The sequence below is a fragment of the Barbus barbus genome, assembly GCF_936440315.1.
Source record: "Barbus barbus genome assembly, chromosome: 24".
Lineage (NCBI taxonomy): Eukaryota > Metazoa > Chordata > Actinopteri > Cypriniformes > Cyprinidae > Barbus > Barbus barbus.
Window position 1 is genome coordinate 5,626,878 of NC_136752.1, and position 22,374 is coordinate 5,649,251.

A 22,374-nucleotide genomic window follows, 5' to 3' on the forward strand; every position below is an offset into this window, starting at 1 on the left:
ATCAGTCTCTCGAGACTGACCTCTGGTGTTAGAGAAGCGGCCAGACCGCTGCCTCGCTGCGGCGCACCGGCAGGAGACGTGTAATCTGGCGGCCGAGGTGAGTTTCTCAGGTCCGCTGAAATCACAGGCGGAAGAACCTGAGAGTAATACTCGCTGGGACCTGCTGTGCCCTGGAACTGCAGGGTTGACAGACAAATCCCCGGAGGGCACCGAGGGGAGATGGTCACCGTGTGCCGCGGTGTAAGCCGCTCCACCCCAGTAGGGGTCGTCCTCCGTAGTCCTGGGGCTCACCCGTCAGGACCTCTGAACGAACCAGACCCTGCAAGGCAGGACCCAAAGAGACACATTCGGCAGCTTGCTGCCCAATGATCTTCTAAGGGAATCAGTCTCTCGAGACTGACCTCTGGGTTCAGAGAAGCGGCCAGACCGCTGTCTCGATGCGGCGCACCAGAATGAGACGTGTAATCTGGCGGCTGAGGCGAGTTTCTCGGCTCCGCGCTGCCGGGCGGACAAACCTGAGAAATATACTCGCTGGGACCGACTGTGCCCTGGAACAGCGGCAGGGTCAGCAGGCAAGTCCCTGGAGGGCACCGAGGTGAAGTGGTCACCGAGTGCCGCGGTGTAAGCCACTCCACCCCAGTAGGGGTCGCCCTCTGCGGTCCTGGGGCTCGCCCGTCAGGACCTTTTGCGCGAGGAGCTGGTATGCGGAGGAGGCTGCGCCCGCCCAGCAGCCACCTGAGTTTAGAGAGCGCGCATACCCTCTGCCCACCAAAGATGTTGTAAGCAGAGCAGGAGCCTTCAAAGGCGATGCCGTAGAGGGAGACAGATAGCTCGCAAGCGTCTGTTCAAACCGCCGCATCGCCGCATACCCGCGCTCATTCAGTTTCCGCGGGAACGAATGGCCGGGACGAAAAGATTTCACCCGCGATCTCGACACCTCGGTGAGGAGATCTGGGAAAACGGAAGGCTCCTGTGTAGAAGTAGCTCTCTGGGACGAGAGAGGCGGCGAAACCTCGTCAACGCTCGTCACATCAACCTCCTCGGAGGAAGAGAGACGAAGCGTTGAGCCCTCGTCTTGGGGGGAAGAGACCGCTTCCGAACCGAGAGACGGGGCGCCAGATCAGGCGCGGGAGGAGATAGGGACATGCCCGTCTGACTCTCGCCAGCCAGATCAGCCTTTTTCTCTTTTTTTTTTTTTTCTCTGCAAGCCCCGCGAGCGCAGCCGCCGCTCTGCCTTTTTTTCCTCTCTGATTTAAAGGCAGAAGCGGGACCGGCTTTATTCATTTTATGCTTGTGCAAACACTGCAGCTTACAAAGCTCATAGTTATATCATATTGGGGTGACAGAGGCGGCGAAACCTCGTGAACGCTCGTCACATCAACCTCCTCAGAGGAAGAGAGACGAAGCATTGAGCCCTCGTCTCGGGGGAAGAGACAGCTTCCACACCGAGAGACGGGGCGCCAGATCTGGCAGATACGGGAGGAGATAAAGACATGCCCGTCTCTCACTCGCCAGCCAGATCAGCCTGCGAGCCCCACGAGTGCACCGCGTGGGACCGGGACCGGCACCGCGTGGGGAGCTTGCGAAGGCTCCCTTCTCGAAGAGAGCCCTCCGGGTGCGGAGACCGATTCTGCGTGCTCCGCACCCAGGCAGACCACGCACAAATCGTGTGTGTCCTCGCTCGTGATATAGCGAGGGCAAGGATGCACACACGACTCAAAACGTGGTCTGAAAGCTTCACCCCTGAGCTTGCCCTTGGCTTTGGCATGATACTGAATGCTTTCCACTTAAAACTAGGACAAACAACAGTAAATAAGACTGACACACACAGAGCGCTTCGCTGAATGACAAAAAGCTGAAGCCGGCTCCGCCGCACGTGCTTATATGCTTCCTGGTCGTGACGTCACCCCGCCCGTGACGCCTCGCCCTTGTTTGACTGATTACACATCATATTCAGAGCCTGGTCACGCTGAAGGCGTTCCCATATGCATTTCGACGCAGCTCGAAGTTCCTGGAAGGGAACTGAACATTTGCTTCTGCTCTGGAATGGCATCCCTTTTCTGATGGTGTCAATCTGACGGCTTGGGCAGAATATCCTTAAACACACCCCTCCAACCGTTAGGTTGCTATGAGTGAGACCGAGAGGAGGAGCGCAAAAATAAAACCCCTCCCTCTACTCAATATTCTGTTTCAACTGGAAATACGTCACTTCACTGAAATAAAGTCTGTAGCAACTTCCGGTTCACGCTGACTTTAAGATTTGACTTCTCTCTAAAGTAGAAATCATGGTTGGCATATGTGGTTTCAGGAGTCACAGAAGCAGAGAGAAATGGTGGAGCAACGTTATGCCAAATATAAGGAGATAGTTGGTAACCTCCAGCATCAGCTAGAGGAATCGAAGAAGAGGATTCAGGAATACAGGGTATGAACGCTTGAGTGGTGAGGTCCACAGTCCAGGTCAATTTTCTTACTGTGTAAAATTATGTCTTAACTCTCGAATCTTATAGACTGATCTCTTCTTAATTTTAGGATGAGAAGTTGGATGCAGCCTGTCGGAGTCTCCATTTTACTAGTCTGACATCATCTCTGCTCAGTCAGAGCAATATCCTGACCGATACCACTTTGTCTACCCACACCTGTGAGTACAGGAGTATGGGAGTTGCAATTAAAAGTTGTTGAAATCATGTTTTGAGATGAAAAATCGAATCACTATTTTGAATATTATGTAAATAATTATAATTTCTAATTTTGGTCTAATAAATTGAAACAAATTAATAGTGGCATTAACCTTCACCCTCATAAACTGAAAATGACATACCTGAAATAAATCTTGTGACAGTACCAAATTTTCAGAAGTTGGCAGTATAATAGCGATACAATTTCACAGTTCTCATTTTCGGTACCATAGCAAAACTATTGTGTTTTATTTTAATAGTTATTTTATTTAACTAGTTGAAAATAAAAATATGAAATTAATTCATTATTAATGGTATAAGAATTATAGGTAAATTATACATTAAAACATTAGCCTTCAAATATCATTCAATTATGTAAACATTGCATTTAAAAGATAAAATGAAAGTAATGAAATACAGTAACAAAGAAACATTACAGGTAACAGAACAAGTGGTAGGTCTGTTGTACTTTCACTGTAAGACTTGCAGAGATCTATTCTGATATATTTGATTTTTTTTGTCCAGTTTGTTGCTATGATTATCACAATGTCAAACATTATAGTTTTAGATTCAGTCACACATTTTAATGTGGCTGTCACTCCCAAAACTCTTCAGTGTTTACCAAAAAGGCATGAAAAATTTATTTTATTGAAGTTATAAATGGGTTATATAGAGAAACTGAACAAAGAATGACATTAATTGACAAAACAATGGAGAAATATAAAACTTATTTTAACGTTGTTGGTTGTATCTGTAGGAACAATTTATTTTAAGTTCATGGCAAAATGCATACAGTTAAATCCATATATACATTTATTCATTTAGCTGACGCTTTTATCCAAAGCGACTTACAATTGCTATATATGTCAGAGGTCGCACGCCTCTGGAGCAACTAGGGGTTAAGTGTCTTGCTCAGGGACACATTGGTGTCTCACAGTGGATTCGAACCCGGGTCTCTCACACCAAAGGCATGTGTCTTATCCACTGCGCCATCACCACCCACCACCCAAATATATAATTTCTCTATTTTTATTCATTAAAATCATGAAAATTATACAATTTAACATTTAATTTATTAAAAGTGTAACAAAAATGACACGTTTAGGGCCGTATGAAATGTTTTATTTTTTTCTCACCTTATGTTTTATTGTTACCAGATTCTGTGTTTTAGCATGTCTATTATTTGAATGCATACAAACAATTTTTATTTATTCTTACAGTAGCCTTATGAAATGTGTTTTCCTCCTCAGAAATTCTGTGTTGTGTATTTAAATTTTACTGGATATCAGATGAAGGCATAAAACAATTTTAATTAATTTATATTTGAATTAATGAAAATTAAACATTTACATTTTTGGCAAATGAAGGGGATTTACTATTAAAATTAAAATATTTTGTGATTATTTCTTTAAAAAAATTAACAGTAGTAGTATTATGTACATTGTACTAAATAATAGTAATATAGCCTATTTCTGGCACACGGTCTTTAAGAAGTTAAACCGAACTTTTATTTTGACGGGTTGCCGTGAATACTTCTAAAGTTCTGTGTGTGTATGATATGACGCTAGTTTTACTCAAATTAAATGGTAAAATGCTCGTAAAGTGCCTTTCAGATCAGTTCTGGAGATATTGTTGATGTATTTATGTCCTCATTGAGACGGCAGACGCTGAAATCACCGCGAGCGCCACATTAGTAAACACAACCGCAGGTGCAGCACATTCACACAGAGACGCGCAGAACATGCAGGATTCATATTTAAATCGACTTTTGCAGCTTAATATTTACAGATACTAGTCCATATCGCGATTTGATTTAAGTGTAATGACCTACTTTTGATTAATTCATCCAAACTTTGACAAATTCCGTGACATTCCGTGCTAAACTGTAAATTCCGTTTTTATGACTGGATTCCGGGATTCCGTGCGCGTTCTCTGCATCGCGGAGATCATAGATCCTACAGATAGCGCTCCTGCTGTGTTCTTTAACAACCAGAGCAGTCATCTTTCTATTCACTTCACTTTTGCTATTTAACCAGAGCGAAGGGGACGAGTGCGGTCACGTGTGGTGCTTGTCCACGCGCCTTTGGAGAGAAGTGAAAGTGACAGCTCGGCTAGTATCGGTGTATCGATACTTCGGGAAATTAATATTGGTACCGTTCAGATATTTCAGTATCGATATTTATCGAAATATCGATATTTTTGACAACACTAGTCCAATTACTTGTGGTCCCTTGAAAAAGGGGGGAGGTACTGGAAGGTAAAGAGCTGGAATTCCTTAAACTTTCCCTCAATTTTGATGAGAGTACCCTCAAAATAAAGCACTTTAAGCCCATATTCATTATAGAACTGTAACTTGAATATGTTTCGGTCAATAGTTAAAATAATAAAAATTGTGCCTGTGTCCAAATATATATGACCTAACTGTGTATATACACACACACATACAATGTTTTGTAAAATTCACAATGCTTTTTAGTACTAGTCAAGGTGGAACACAAAACTAGAACAAATGGAGATGCCAAAGGACCACTATACTGTCTCGACTTGATTGCATATTGCTACTTCACCGCTCCATTCAGAATTACTAAACGCAGCAAAATACTAATGAAAAAATATTAATTGTTAAAACTGTAGTCATCTAAAAGTAGAGAGGAGCAGGAATCATCAGTGCATTTCAAGGCAGGTTTTCATACAATGCTCTTTTTTTCTGAAGAAAATGTAACTTGTGCTTGACGTGTCAACATGGTTTGATCTGCATTAATGTTTGCCTACAGAACTTAAATTCATTTCTTCAGACTTATGTGCCCTCTGGAAGCTTGCATTCTGCAAATGAATGATGCATTATTGTGCCATCCCAAAGAGGCACAAAATCACTTTCACAGACTTTTTCATTAATTGTTCCCATCTGGTGGAATGACCTGCCCAACTCAATCCGAGCAGCTGAATCCTTACCCATCTTCAAGAAACGGCTAAAAACACATTTCTTCCATGTTTATTTGACCCTCTAACTCTAGCACTCTCTATTCTAATTTTATTTTATCTATCTGTCTTCTTTTTATTTAAAATAAACACACACATTTGATCCTCTATCAATTGCATATTTATTCTCTAACTGCTAGCTTTTCTTGTAAAACTAACACTAGCTTTCTTTTTTCTATTCTATCTACTTGTTTTCTTATATCTTATGATTTCAGTAAAAAAAAAAATTACAAACATTTGGTTTAATCACTGAAACACAACAGTTCTTTAAATTTAGTAACTTTTAAAGGTTAATTAATTCAACAAGATGCATGTTTAAAATGATGATGAATTAAAGATGTCACAGTTATACAGTTGCCCTATTACACTTGCATTACCTAGCTTGCGTAAATCACAGTAAAACCATACGTTTTGTAGTCATCAAAAGCAGTAATGAAAATATGACATGGCCATGAGGTGTTTTGTAGAACAGTATCCTGCCAATGCAGTGTATGTTGTTACTTTACCATAATATCTCATTCATCCCATATCATGTAGCATGACTGTAGTTTCACCCTTTCACGGTGACTTGCAGTAATTTGCCATTTGCTGTATTTGATACAAATCTTTCTCCCTCCTTCAGATGCACCTCTGATCAATCTATTGGACACATTTATTATTACAACTCTCTTGTACTGTATCTTGTCTGTACACACACACACACACACACACACACACCCCTTAAAAGTGAAGCTGCGGGCTCTTTGGTCGCCCCCTGGAGGCTGGCTGCAGTACAGGTCATAAACTCTCTCCATATAAATGAATGGGACTTGAGTCAAAATAAAAAAATTAATTAATAGGTTAAATAAATAGGTTAGGTTTAGAGTTAGTAGAATAAGTTGACACATACTTGCAAAGTTTCTCATTGTCAGTATGTTGTATGTTGTGGATCCATCAAAATAAAGTGTTAGAAGATATTAAGCAGGCAGTCTACTAATACTTTAATGACTACTAGTTGACATGTAGTTGCAAAGTTATTAGTAGAATATCTAAAGTGGACTATCGAAATAAAGTGTTACCATAATTTGATACTATAAAAACAGGGCACGTCGTTATGGTTGATTGGGTCTGTGGGAGTTTGATTCTGCAGCTCCACCTCACGACTCTGCTGCGCAGACTCTGGCTCCAAACGAATCTCTACTGCGCAGACTCGGGCTCCAAATGATGTCATTAGCACGATGGCAGTGGCCATACTGAGATGCTTTAGCTGCATTTTTCTATAGTGGAAGGAAGTGGAGACGCGTCGTCCAAATTCTTTTACAGTCTGACACACACACACACACACACACACTTTGAACATTGTAGTTATTACCTGATTTAAATTGCTTATACTGTAACAATAATTCATCATACTTAGTTGCCCATTTTGGATTTTGCAAATCAGGCAGTTCTACAGAATACACAGTGGAGAGCAAAATTAGAGAATAATCTATTTTCAGAAATATTGTTAATCTTCATCGCTCAAAATTTGAAGGAATATTAGCTGTAGTTATACCACTGTTCTACTATGTTTGACAAAATATCCAAGGCATTTCAATAAAAACCTTTATTTTGTGGAAGACAATGTGATCAAAATTAGAGAACAGTAACCACTGTAGCACAAAAAAAAAAGATTACAACAAAAAATTGAGGCTTACAGAGTCCCTTGCTTTGAATGACTTGAATGATCTTTGCCTGAAGGACATCTCTATTCTCACACTGCACTAGTGTGATCTTCCTCCACTCTTCTTTCAGTCACTTAGTTTGGTAACTGTAGTGGGTTTCTTAGCCATAACTTTGTCGCCAAGGATTTTCAATCAGGTTTAAAGGGGTCATATGACGTTGCTAAAAATAACATTATTTAGTGTATTTGGTGTAATGCAATGGTTATGCGGTTTAAGGTTCAAAATTATTTATTAAAATAATTTTCCACATACTGTACATTATTGTTGCTCCTTTATTTCCCGCCTTTCTGAAATGCGTTGATTTTTACAAAACTCATCGTTCTGAGAAGCGAGCCGTGCTCTGATTGGCCGAATACCTCAATCGTGAGATGGAAATGTTACGCTCTTCACCGTATTGTGATGCCATCTCCCGGCGAGATAACACAAAAACAATGACCCATTATAAGTGAGGCATTTGTTGCATCCAGTGGGGAGATAATTACTTATTATAATGACTTGTGCTGTCTTTTTACATTCCCATCTCTGCATTTGACGACAAACAACAAGAATATATTTATTTTCAATTAAACAGTGGTTTACTGATTAAGTTGGTCTTTTAATAAATTCAGTTACAATTACAATTCTCCTAAGGATAAAATTCTACCTCAGCTTCTGCTCTAAACTATAGGGAACCCTTTTACATTAATATAAGGTTACAATTAACAATAGAGCCCAAACGTAAATTCAATTACCTTTTATTTTTAAATATAACAATCATCATAAAAAAAAATACAAATATGCAGACCTGTAAATTGAAAATATTGATAAAAATATTTAAATTAACTAAATTATAAATTGCTATTTGTTGTTGAAATAGAATAATTTGCACAGTAGCTGTCATAACTTGTTTCATTGTTTCAAAACGCTTCTCTACACTTCATTTCGCCAGCAAACTAATGAGCTGTAGACACCGTTTTATTGTCATCTTTATGTGGTTGAAACATTGATTGAGGAGGCATGAGATGTTCATTCATGTTTATTTCGCTGTTTGAACTGAGGCGTTTCTACATCGATCAGTCATGCCATGTCAAAGACCATGAGAACAGCATTTATTGTTTGAATTTCCTGAAAAGAATTGACATAATTTGAGGGAAATATTAATATATCGTAGTCTATATTGAGAAATATATATACTATCAATATATATTGAGAAATATTCTTTGTTCCTTGTCGACAAAAGTGTGTGTGTGTATGTGTGTGTACTTTGCTATATGTGTTTTTTAATGTGTTTTATGGAATATACTAATGTATATAAACAGCAACAATTTTTCTTTACATATCTCTTCCCATTTCTGCACTTACATTTTTTTTCTCTGTTATGTTTAAAGCACCACAGAAGCCACTTGGCAGTCCAGATTTGGAATCCAGTCTGACCCAAGAGCACTTTTCTACATTCAACGGAGCAAACTCTAAACACACAAGCATGTAGCATACAGCTGAAACTTTTGGCGGTAAAGATAAACTCATGATAAATACTCATGACTACCTCTGATTCCCACCAGATCCTTATGCTTGGACCGATTAGTCACTATAACATGTATGAATCTATATATTTTGAATATTTACTGTTATCATTTTACCTTAACTTCTTAACATCAAGCAATAGTTAACATTCTGTATGTAAACAATTTTTTTTTTCTATTTACATTTTTTTATGTAATGAAATGTGACTGACTCTGCTACATTACAGTGCCTTTTGTAACATTTTTGTTTTTTTTATACCGTTTATGTAATGATTGTTTTTTACTTCTAAAGAAAAACAAAAGGGCACAAGTCTGAAACTGCAAAATTAATGATTGAGGCCCCCACCTGAATGTGAAACTAATTAAAACAGTCATTGTACAGCTACAAAACTCTTGTAATCTTTTGTCTCAAGATGCGATATTGGATGCACATGACATTCTGCTGTCATATACAGTGCATATAAACCATTTACAGAATGAAACATAAAAGGACATTGTTTCCTTCATTTTAATACAGGTAGTAGCAGGTAGTAACTTTACAGGTAAAATAAGTATAAGGGTAACCTTGAAGTACTGACATAATTTAGATAAAGAAGGCAACAAAGCAAGCAATTTAAATACAAAACTAAATGAAAACCTACTGAACTGTTAATAAGAAGAGCATAACATTTTTAGCCACCCGATGGATTCAAATAATTTTAATAATTTTTTTTTACTTTTTCTTTTCTCCATTTTGCTGTCAGTTGGATTGGAGTTATTAGGCTGCATATAAACTAACGTCAGCCAGGCACTTACCCACATCCCTCTGCTGTGAGTGACATTGAATGTATTTGACTAAACCTTGTTTTCAACCAGCATCCAGTGACATACAGTTGAGTCATATTCAAAACACTAAAACATGAACGATAAAACAGCCTTTAACTGTCTTCACATTCTCTCACTGTATTTAATCATTTCAGTTGTCTTTTTTGGCTCACTCAGCTGGGACTATTCTGGAGACATCAGTCTAATAATACACAAACACGCATACTCAAGACTCAGGCAAATGGACTCTCCATATTCTGCTACAACATTTGTACTCAAACCTTATTTTAAAAATGTCCATTATTGTTCATATAAAGTAGTTGGGTTGACACTGTACTGTGCTGTGAGTATTTTAGCCTGTTGTATGCTGGTGGGTGGATACGTTATTACAGTAGGCTCCTGCTGTGATAATGCATTTCCATCACCCAAGCCGAAATCAACAGGGACTGATTTCAGTGCCAGTTTTCGGCTGCAATGCTCGCAGTTTCATTGGGATTCTCATTGGATCCAATCACAGTACAGAATGCAAAACCGCAGCCTCCCGAATAAAATATATCACTGTCAGTAGAGCCGTGCCACGACAAGTCCTTGAATTGCTAGATTTTTCTCCATCCTCTCCACATCCTTTTCACTCTGTCATGTTTCATGAGAACAAAAGGCATTATGCCCAGATGCAAATTTAGTTTATATTTTTATGACAGTCAACTGTCTTCATTAACATACAGTAGAATCTGAAATTTAAAATATTGGTGGAAAAGAACGTTTCTGATGTAAAATGAAGAAGAATAATGTAGGATCCTGCACTACTAACAAATTTGTGACATTGAATGTGAAATCCTTTGAACAAAAGGTCAAGGTGCTCTTTGGAAAATGTTTAAACAATTAAAGCAAAAGGGAGGCATTACACACTACTGAAAGTTGTGTAAATTTTGTTTTGCTGATGTGGATCGAGTTGGAATGGATTTAGTCTTGTAAATTGCAAAAATGCCCAATAAAATCTTTGACTTTTTTTATTTGTAGAACTAAAATCTGCATTTTCTGTTTCTGAGGATGTCATTCCTGGATTTGAATCAGTGCTACTGCTACGGAGCTGTCAAGGGGTGCTGACACTAACTGCAACATAGAGCTAAGAAAGATAAAGTCATTTGAAAATGTATGGCAGATTGTGGACCTACTTTTCACAAGGCTCCGTACAGTATTCAACAAAATCATATCAGACAAAAGCATAAAATTTAATTAGTTCACTCAAAACATAAAAATCTATAATTTACTCACCTTCATATTGTTCTAAATCTGGCTTTCTAGTTTAGTGTAAGAAAATGCTATCAAGCAGAATTTCAAGCTGCTCATTTCCTTAGAATGTACAATAACCACAGCCATTTCTGCTTTTATCCACTTTTATTGTATGGAAAAAATAGGATATTCTGCTAAATATCCCATTTTGTGTTCTACACAAGGAAGAAAGCCATACAAGTTTGCAACAGCAAGAGTGAGCAAACAATTATAAAAAAATTTATTTTTTATTTTTTGAGTGAAATATCCCTTCAGTATACAAGAATGAAAAAAATGTTAAAAAAAACAACAAAAAAACAGTGGTTGTCTTGAGAAGGGTTGGGTAATATCCCTCTTCATAGGGGGGTGTTGACCTTTTCAAAGCCACTGGGTCATCTAGCACCATATTTCAGCTGCTATATTAAATTAGCTCGTTCAAAGAAAACACTTGTTTGAACATGCTGGAAAAGGAACAGAGGCCATTTTGGTGTTTAACAACTGCCAGTTTAAAAGTGAGAAAAGCTAGAAAGAGTACAATTTTGAGACAAAAACTTTGAACAATGAAGCTTTGTTCTGTAATTTTTTATTCTAAATATATGCATTGTCTGGGTATAAAATCTGTGAAACCATGGCATTTTTTGTGTGCAGTTCAATGCTTTGGAATTATTTGCCAAAATGCTGAGGAGAAAAAGAATATCAGAGACTCCAGGGGACTGTAAGGGTATACAAAAAAGATATAGAACAAATTAGAGATTTTGTTTTTTTACCCAAACTTACATTTAATAATTGTTTTATTAATTAATTTAATATTCCTTGCTTTTAATAAAAAAAAATTGAAAATCCCTGGTCTATAGGACTCATAGCATGGGTCTTTTGACAACACACAATAACCTTTCAGATACACAAAGAAAAAAGGAAATGAAAAATGTACAAAAAAGGCTTTCATATGCTTTCATGGCACTTGAAATATATATTATAGTGCACCAGCCAAATGAACTTTTGTTTTGATAGTGCTTTGTCTTTTTTAAGCTCAACAGCAATGATAGGGAAAATATCTATGTACTGTATGTGAAGATTTTTACATTTTTTATTCCATAAAAAATAACATTTGAAATGCACGTTTGAAACAACATGAGGGGGCGAATAAATAATATCAGAATTTTCATTCTGGGGTGAACTATTTCTCTAGTTAAACTCATCAGCCTGAGATGTCATTGCTTAAGCGCTCATAATAGCAGCTTTCCCCAATTTTGGACATCGCTTGTGAAGCGGACGTTTATTAGTGGCGATAAGAGCTCATCAAATGCTCCATTTGGGCTCCAGCTGCAGTATGATGAGGAAAGATGATTGCATACTCTCATTTCATTCATCAACATTAGCCACAACACTGATCAGATATAACTCAGTTCACATGATGGCCATGTATCATTTAATAATGCAGAGGGACTGTCAAATAAATCAGGAGATAATGAAAGGAGGAAGAATATAATTGCTCAATGCTACGTTTCCACTTGGGAAGTGTTAGATTCTAAATGACAGTGCGATCATTAATCTGTTTTTCAAAGTCAGTTACACTTAGAATAGACTTTGAATTCTAATATAAACACTGATTGTATTATTGATTATTGGTCTACCCTACGGTGTGCCATTAGCAATACAGTCAAAGTCACTTAACCAGTTAATGCAGATAGATTTGTAACCCATTACCTCTTGTCCACTGTTCTTTCAATGACCAGAATCAGATTTATAATGTTATTAATACTGTAGTCTACCTTTAGTAGATGCTCTCCAGGAAAGAGCTAAAAAATTCAGCAGTAGGGTAGAGTGGGGGAAAACGCCTCCCCCTTAAGGATTGTGTCATTTTTTTTTTCAGTGAAACAAAAGCTAAATGTGTTCAGAAAAGTTACCATAGTTTTAGTTACAATGACATAAATTATAAACCAAGTTTGAAACATGTACAGAGTTAGGGTTTCAACAAATGCCCACATGGGTGGGGTAAAATGCCCCCCAGTCTGACAAAGCAATTTGGTTTAAACATTTACAGCAAAATCAGAGTACAGGCAGTTTTAGCTTAAAATAATAATAATAATAAAAAAGAATATAATCAATAATTGTGAATTACAAAATTAAAATAGTCTATAAAAATAAAATTAAAAGTTAGCTGATGATAACTGGCTAGCTAACTTGAGGTAATTTTTAAATATAAAGTCCAGATATTTTTATTCAATCAACCAGTTAGAATTAATTTGATGGAAAAACAAAGCATTTGATGTTCAGAACAGAATAACTACAGAAATTGCCCATTGCCTCCCGGGGGCGTTTTACCCTACCTGGTGGTAGTGTTTTTTTTCTCAAACACTATGTTTGAGAAAAAAAAAAATTATGTCATTCTGAAAATACAATTATATTTTTATTAAATAACATACTCTCTATCTACAGGCCCTACTGTGCTCATATAACTGTGATGTTCTACAAAACAACAAGCTATAAAACACTTTTTTTCTCACTCGAGACATGAATAATTATTAGCAATATCATAATCCAGTGGAATATCAGAAACTTGGGATAAGAAACAGAAAATGTCACACTAGCCTTGAAAACAATTGGGAACGTTTTATTGCTGGACATAGTTGTCAAGAGTGAAAACAATAACTGATGAACTGAAAAAAAAAAAAAAAGAACACAAAATCAAAATTACAGCACACAACTCGAGTGCTGTGATGATAACAAAAAAGAATGAACATACATCAGAAAAAAAGAGGATTTGCAACTACTGCCAGCACGAATGCAACAAACCTAGAAGACTGCACGACAACAGTGCAACATGGTGGAAATCATAAGTACACAGAATGAGACACAGACTAAAAATAATTAAAGAGTTTCAGAAATGTGGTGGCAGTATGAATCCAATCCATCATCCACCTTTATTTTATTAGCTCTTGTAACCTTATTTAAATAGAAAACAAGAACCAGTTGTAAAATAACCAGTAACATGGAGCTTTGATTGTGTGGAGGGTGATTTCTACCAGTTAACGTCTTATGGTCAACACCATCGAGACAGATTAACATACAATACGCTTCCATAACACTTTACGCAGTACAGTTGGGTCCAAACATCTGGCACCACAGAAGTAAAATTCTTCTATTTTTCATTTATCAATTTTTTAATTTGTTGTCATAAAATAATATCATAACATAAGCAATATGAATAGAATTTTAGAATTAGTTCTAAATGGAAGCAGGGAAATCTGACCCTTTGTCAGATTTGAAGCTAGACAATTAGCTTATCTAAACAGCAACATAGAAACTAGTGCAGAACCTTAAATATTTCTTCTTCATTGTTCATAATATTATTTTGTTTATTTGTTAATTTTTTCTTCCAAAATCCAGAAACCTTTTGTTCATTTCCCTACATATATTAGGTTTTGAATATCAGATTTTCCACGTGGGCTCAGACTTTTGGACTTCACTGGGTGAGCTATAATGAACAAAGATGTTTGTTCAGTTTGTACAGAAAGAGTATGAAAATGTCAAAATCAACTGTTATGTAAAATAATGAGCTACAAAGTACTGCATCTATGATGTAATAAAATATGTAAACATATTTATTGTTTGACACAGATGACTGTGACAACATGAAATATACACTTTTATCTTCCTCAAATAAATTAATATTTCAGCCCTCCTTCAGTCGTCATGCTTTGTTCAGTTGATCCATATGCAAGTTGTGTGTGTGTACTAGGAAGTCAAAACGGAAAGAGGGATTCCTGAATTTAATGTTGAATGTCTCATTTTCAATTTGTAAAAGATGGATGCTTTTCAGCTGAATCTGCCTATACATGACAGAGCTAAATCAGAATACAAATTTGAAAGCAAATTAGTCCTTGATAGATACTGGAAGAGAAAAGGATGAGAAATAAAAGCCTAAACGAAGGAAAAATGAATATGTTAATTCAATAAAAAAAAAAAAAGTCATTTTTCCACAGTAAACCCCTGAAACACATATTCCAAAAAAACAAAAACAATAAAAAAAGACAAACATACTATTTGTTTAATGGAACACTTCTCCAGCGTGGGTTAGAAAAGTACTGTTTTATGGCAAATTTTCCCACTTTGCATCTCCAAAACAACATCCTCTAGTTCTCCTCTTTGCAAAGATATCAGTACTACATCACACACATCACATGCATGTCCAAAATCATGACCATTACCCATGATCATCATTGATTTGTACAGGGTTACAATGGACAAGGGTTGCTTGGTTTTTTTTGTTTTTTTTCCTTCATCTTTTTTTACACCAAGGATTTTGTACCTCAGAAAGTCACTTGAGGGATAATGTAACAATGAGATATTTTACACTGGCATTGTCCCACAACCAGACAGAAAGTAAGGTATCAAGGTCCCCAGAGTCCTATTTGCCTTCTCCCTATGCTTACGTGCTTAAGTGTGCTTCAAATCACATAACTTGGAAATGGGTTCATTTTGACTCAATGTGTTTGAGTTCTTAAAGGATTTTCTGTGTAAAATCACTGTGTCCTGTTCAAGATTTCTCAGATGTTGCTCTGTCTCTATGTTTTGTCATTCATATTTTGTTTTATACATAGTATTCCTTGTCCTTATCTTTGGGTCTCTTGTTGCTAGCACCCTTAGTGCTGGGCTGTTTTTCTTTGACTACTGTGCCATTATTCTGTGCGGAATTGCTGATGTAGTTCCGTGTTTCATCTACCTGATAGGAGCCCTCATCCCTGTTCCTGTATTTGTACATGGCATAGAGGAGGATGAGGATGCACAGGGCGGCAGCAGCGACGATACCCACCACCATACCCGTAGTGCTGCTGGACTCACGTATTACCTCCGAGGCTCCAGGAGGCACTCTCCTAATACCTGGCACGGTGGGCAGAGCACTGGGGATGGTGCGCAACATGGGCTGGGTGATGTACGGCCCCCTCGGTTTGGTGCCGTCCATGTCGAAAGATGTGGGGAGTGGTAGTAGCACTATGTCCGGTTGGGGTTTGATCTCACGGTTGTTCATTTTGCCAGCTGGGATTTTAGGAGCGGTCTCAGATGTGACGGGTGATGCCGCTGAGCTCCTGAAGTCAGGCAGAGGCGGGATGGCCGTAGTCCTGCCTGCCTCAGAGGCCTTGCTAGGTTTAAAGTCCTTTACTTCCCACTTGGGCGCGAGAGCTTTGTAGCCACCTTCATAGGTCGACGTGGTCAAGATCTTATCTGTTACCAGGGAGAAGGTGGTGTAAAAATCTTCATCGTCAGTAGGGGGGAGGCTAGAGTCGAAGGCCTCCCCAGAGCCAAAACCCGATATCACCAAGCCATCACCATCATCATCATCACCATCATCATCATCACAATCATCGCTGCCTTGGTCCGACAAGCAAGGTACCCCCGCCTCGGTGGCAATTGACAGGGACTCTTTAGTGGTCTCAATAATGGTGAGGACGGGGTGAAGGGTCGGGGGAAGGGGGATGAAAGGGGCTCGAGTGAAAACAGGGGGGATGTCTATGGGATCCTCAACTAGAACAGGGATAACTAACTCCCCTCCTGGCAAGCAGAAGAAAAAGAAAGGAAATTAGTGTCCATTCAACTTTGGCTGCTTGCAAACAGGCAACTGTACATGACCAATTAAAGCAAAGCAAGAACATCTGGAAAGAAATATGACAAAAAACACTTAAACCAATGGACAAAACAAACCAAGAAAGAACTGAAAGAGAGAACAGAAATGTAAAAAAATGCGAGGTAAATTTATCAAAAGGCTTGAATGGACATGCAGGGTCTTGAGCTTTCTTTTTGGCATACTCGGTTTAACTGACCTCTACATAGATCACTCACAATTATTGCACCCCTGCAACTTAAGAGTGACTGATACAAGCAAACCATGGACCTCTTTATAGCTAAGTGTAGATTTGTGTAGAAAGGTTAAAATACAAAACTGAGCCGATCCATTTTGAGCAAAAACTCACATTGTGAATTAATTTAGGAAATGTATGTCTTAGCATCCTGTTGGATCAACGAACATAAGAACAATGAAGAGCGTAATATATGGAACACTCCCAAAAAATACAATTATTGTATTGAGATTTCTAATTTTCTGAGCGGCTTATCAAGACTGTAGAGAAAATCACTTTATTTATTTTCTCTTTCAAGTCTGTCACACTTGAGATGAAAGCCAATTGCCTTTTGACAGTTCTTATGAAATTGCCACAATGGCACAAGTCACATGCAAGTTCAACAACACCTGAATGCTTAGTCTCATGTGTGAACACTATGTCATACCATATACGATTCGTATCACTCAATTTGACAGAGACTTTTTAATTTTTGAGAACATAAACACATTGGTCTTCACTGAAACAGATTGAATTTTTGTTAAAATGTAAAACCATTTTAGGTAAACTTGCGTTCAGCTTGATTTACTGAATAAGGCGCAATGTTCTTATGATCGATTTACACAAACATGTTTTTCTTGAAGGAGATCGATTATAAATTTGACTTTTTTTTCATACATTCAGATGGTGGTTGAATCTGCTCAAACCTACGCCAAGGTGGCTTTGCTGATTACAAACAGAGGGCACTATAAGGTAACATAGGTCTCAAACAATGGACCAAAAAATATAAGGAGAGGAAAGAAAAATAAAAGCAATGCAAAAAAATGGTTAATGCTTAGAGCAAAGCACTAGAAACATTCGCAAACCAAATGCACAGAGAGTCAAAAAGAGAGTAGTAAAGTACATAAAAAGAAAAATAAAGCCCATAAAACAATTCATCAAAAGGTGGAAGCATACCATTAGTTCTGTGACTTACATCAACAAATTGCCCGCATGATTTTGGCAGGAAGAAAAAATTTACAAAAAATTAAGAAAGTTGTGTAAGAATGCTTGGGGATAAGTATGGTTAATCTGTAATGATTTAATTAGGCAATCGATTTATCCTCTGATTTTCTAATTTTTTCTTAGACAAGATGATACAGGGAGGCAACGACACATACATTCACACCATGACATGAAAAATAACTTCACCATTCTGCTCATTTGTTCTTTCTTTTGATAAATAAATCCTTTTCTCTACAAAAGAAAACTGTACATTTTCTTTTTTTTAAAGATAATTTTGCTTACAGATACATATTTTCTTTTTTCTTTTTTAAAATTAATTCTTTAAACGACTGAATGACTGTACATACTGTACCATTGCTAAGAGGAGAAGGGGAGGGGCAAAAGAGAGAAAAAGGGAGGGAGAAAGAGAGAGAGATAGAGAGAGAGAGAGAGAAAGAGAGAGAGAGAGAGGGAGGCCTATGTACAGACTAGGTAGGAAATGACATAGATGGAAGTGAACGTGTACGTCAGTTGCCATGTCCATGTAAGGGCGGTACGAAGCGGTCGGGCGGCAATAGAGCTTTGGGCTGTAAGGAAGGGGTGGGGATATACAAACAATGAGCATATACATGCCCATCTACCAGATCATATAGCACTCTCAATACTGACACTCTTACAGACCCTAAGCTGCAACTTCTGTTCCATGCAGTTTCCATTTTTAATTTAGATTCCAACAATTTAGAAGTCAGATTTCAAACTGGTAAAAATGTTGATCAATATTTAACTCACTTTGAACATTTGTGGTAGATAGTGGTGAGGAATTAGCATCTTGTTCTTTTTTTTTGTCCTTGATAAAAATTATGTGTATGTATAAAAATATATATGGCTGTATATACAGGTATACAGTTCTCAAATGCTTTTAAATATTGACCAAGCGAAGCAAGAAAAAAAGAGAGAAACTAAACAAGAATCAGTAAAAAAAATAATAATAAAAAATATATACCAATGTATTTTATTTGAACTTTGAAGGAGAATTCCATCCAAAAACCATTACCAGAGATATGCTGAGATTCAAACATCTGGACCACTTCATACTTCATATAAACATCAAACAGACAGCTAATGGTCAATTTTTTTTTTATTACTGCTTAAATTTAGGTTTGTATAAAAATCATACACAGAACTGACTTTAAAATCCAAGTGTGTGTGTCTTTTTTTGTTTGTTTATTGTTTATAATTAAGCACAAAATGTTCCAAATGCCTCTAGTCAGCATACTGATTCGTGAAAACTATGGAAATACAGTATTTTGGATTGAATTCTCTTTTGAATAATTTTATACAAAAACATTTATATATATACAGTGGATAGATAGATATATACATATATAAATATACACAAACCAGAAGATATATATGTATACATGTATAAACACAAAAGCAATAAAAACACATAGAAAAACTGAAAATTCTCTCACACTATCAAGATTAAAATAATCAGAAAGCACATAGTGAAGTCAAACGGAAGAGGGACACTGTATCGTCACCACCTTCGCAACTAATAATATAATTATTAGTTTTCTTTTGTAAATCTCTTGTTAGTAGCTTGACAACACAAAGCAGGGATGTATTTCAGGAAAAGAGGGAAAATCACTTTTTTTTGTTTTTTTAGATTTTCACTGCAAGGTGATATCATGCTTTTTTAACAAGTTGCATTTAGGGAAAGTAGAATCACAGCACTGCAAGCTGGGATCAGAAGGGCTGAGAACAGGGTTACAGGATATTGAGAAACTCATGGGCAAAAGGCTGTGGGATATTGTATACACCTGTACCAACTTGAATCATACAGGTGAATCAACAGCATCTCAATCCAAAGATAAAGACCTATTGATATTATGACCCTTTGAACATAAAGTTAGTCCTGAATCATCAAGCCAATTTAGAACAGAAATATTTGCCAGAGGTTATTGTATAACCAACAGCCGTTCGCTCAACATTAATGACAATAAAGACTGGGAATTCCATAAAATGGCATTCTTATAAGACAGAAACCATTTAACAGATATATTGAATAACCATAATACATTTACATAAATATATTTATGTATGTATGTATGTAGTAGATGTGAGAGATTAATATCTTGTGTGGCTAACCAGTATGGGTTTTTTAATAGTTGATGCTGTTACTGATTATCTAGTGAGCTTAGTACAGCAACTGGCAAAAAGGTTGCCTTTCACAGCTTTGTTTACTGCTTCCCTTGACCATCCTGAGCTAAATTAATTTACTAAGTTATGATTCCAGATGATTTCATCAAGATGAAAGCATCTACTAGAACCACAGGCACAAAGACAGCACCACAGTGGACCCCCACGTGTCTTGGTAAATACTTTAATCTTACATTAGCACTTCAACAAGCAATGATACATTTCACAGTGTTTAAGTTCAGCGCAAACATTGTGTGCTTGTCTTAGGGGACTATATTTGTTTTGCAGAGCGGAGATAGGAGGAAATGTTCTTTGGGCTAAGCTCAATTACAGAGCAAACACTTCTACACTGCATTAAGCCTCCAGCTCAGATAGATTGCAGCGTTCTCTGCATTTGCTTACAGGAGTTAATTCTTGTAACCAAATCTGAAGGGCCACCCTCTTTCTCAGCTGTTAACACTCAAAAAAACAATGTTTCTGCGCAGAACTTTCAGAGCGGAGAGAATGCGAAATGAAAGAAATGAACCATAATAGCTGACATTCACAGTAGTGCTCTCTCTCTCCTGTGTCCCCAACCAAATCCAAGTGTCCTCGGTATGGATATCCGTGTCTAAACTCTGTGACAATCTTGCTTTCGCTGAGTCTTGCCAAACAGTGATGAATGCTGCAGGTGTGTGGGGCTAAACCTGCCTGATCCCCTAAAAGAAGAGTCTGTGTGAGCTGGCCCCTGTGGTTCAGAAAGCTCGCCGCAGTCAAATCCTTTTGTGTCAGCCGTGCATTGTGCTCAACCTGCGACTGTTGTGGTTTTCCTCCTTCACCTCAGCCTCTGCTAACCCATCACTAGTGTAACAACTAAAACGTGTGGGAAATGAGAAGTCCACATAAGTTCTGAGGTTAATAGCAGTAGGGCATCTCCGTACAGAGCTTGAGATACAAGAACTGGCTTATATGACATATCCTCAAAGCATCAGACTTGGGCAATCTCTGAGCTCTGCAATCCTCTGTTACAGTTAATCATGTACAAACTGAAGTAGTATGAGCTCTTTATCATCCATGAATTAATTAACAATAATAATTATAATATATAATAATTAACCATTATTGCTGGGGCACTTACGTGTGACACCAAAAAAAAAATAAATAAATAAAAAATCACGTATTTATTCAAAAGTAGTTAAATTCAACTACTTTTGAATAAATACATAATTTTTTTTTTTTTTGGTGTCACACGTAAGTGCCCCAGCAACAATGGTTAATTGTACATAAAGTAATTAATTTTAGTCATTTTTAAAGGTGGGGTTTAACATAGGGTCAATTAGTTTGGCCTTCCCAGTTGTGATGTTTAGTTGCCGTGGTTTTGTTTTCTCTAGTTTGTCTTTCTAAATGTCTCTCTAAGGGATCTTTTGGCTTGGAGTGTCTCAGATTGCTGCAACTTCATCATATCATATCTCAATGTGAGGAGTTAAATTAATATCCTCACCCAGAGGCATGCGACCACTGTCTGCTGCTCAATTTGTTGTATGGCCAATTGGCCATTAAGCTAAATGTGTCAACTAAACAACCTAAACTGATCTGAGAGCTGCTTCAAAGTGACAGCCAGCCCAATGGGGCCTGACTACACCAAAATTCAGCCTGTGTCAGTGGTTCAGTGACCCATTCCTCAGGGTCTCATGTTCTCTGTTCACCTCTCCATGCTCTTCCTGATTGATGTCTTGCTTTGAAACTGTTTTTCCATCTTAATCAACCGAGGCGATGACAGCACGATGAAACCTTAGGGATCTTACAGACACAACATCAGTTTTACTTTAAAAGACTCTTCCTTCTTGAACTACACTGGTGCCAGCTTTTTCCCCTGTTTGATTCAAACATCAAATACTTGGAATTGTGTCAGCTGTCTTTGTGCACACGTTTTACTGAGTTTATTTTTGTCTTCAGGGAAAGTTCACTCCTATGATCTATTCAGAACATAAACTTCATTTATTTTTTGGTTATCCTAAAGCTGAAGTATGGATGTCAAAAATCTTTTTAATATATATGACATCCATGTTAAACCATGTATAGGTGATTCCTTTCAACATACATGTAGGCTCATTGGAAAAATGTTCCTCTAACTCCAAAAACACACTTATAGACACAATTTCCAATTGAAATGAACACTATCTGCAGTAACCCCCCCCCCCCCCCCCCCCCAACCCACTTTTATTTATATTTATATGATTACAGGGACAGATTATCGATTAATAAAGCACAATACTTTTACCATACTGTAAAATAAAACATTTTGATATTTGCATCACAATTAAATTTATATGTACGGCTTTTCTGTTGTAGTACAATAGTTTGGTAGCTATTCTGGTACAGCATTGCATTTGCAAGAAGCCACTAAATATTGTTTTAGCCACAGGCACGTTTCCAA

The 22,374-nt window shown here is 37.6% G+C and overlaps 2 protein-coding genes across 7 annotated transcripts in view; one reads left to right on the top strand and one right to left on the bottom strand.

Annotated features, from left to right (window-relative positions):
* LOC306843389 (centrosomal protein of 128 kDa-like) overlaps positions 1–9,246 on the top strand; it is a 65,747-nt gene extending 56,501 nt beyond the window's left edge. For 5 of the 6 annotated variants that reach the window (XR_013781838.1, XR_013781839.1, XM_079374860.1 and 2 more), the window contains exons 23-25: positions 2,309–2,422; positions 2,530–2,638; positions 8,725–9,245. Coding sequence is in view for 4 of the 6 variants with exons in the window: in XM_079374860.1 (XP_079230986.1) it covers positions 2,309–2,422; positions 2,530–2,638; positions 8,725–8,825 (324 nt within the window). In the remaining 2 variants the exon portion in view is untranslated. Of the gene's footprint in view, positions 1–2,308; positions 2,423–2,529; positions 2,639–8,724 lie in introns of all 6 variants that reach the window. The other variant, XM_079374859.1, reaches the window with a different exon arrangement.
* Positions 9,247–13,539: 4,293 nt separating this feature from the next.
* LOC306844174 (neurexin-3b-like) overlaps positions 13,540–22,374 on the bottom strand; it is a 329,450-nt gene continuing 320,615 nt past the window's right edge. The window contains exon 19 of the mRNA XM_079376125.1: positions 13,540–16,488. Within this exon, the coding sequence (XP_079232251.1) occupies positions 15,530–16,488 (959 nt within the window). The 3' untranslated portion in view covers positions 13,540–15,529. The remainder of the gene's footprint in view (positions 16,489–22,374) is intronic.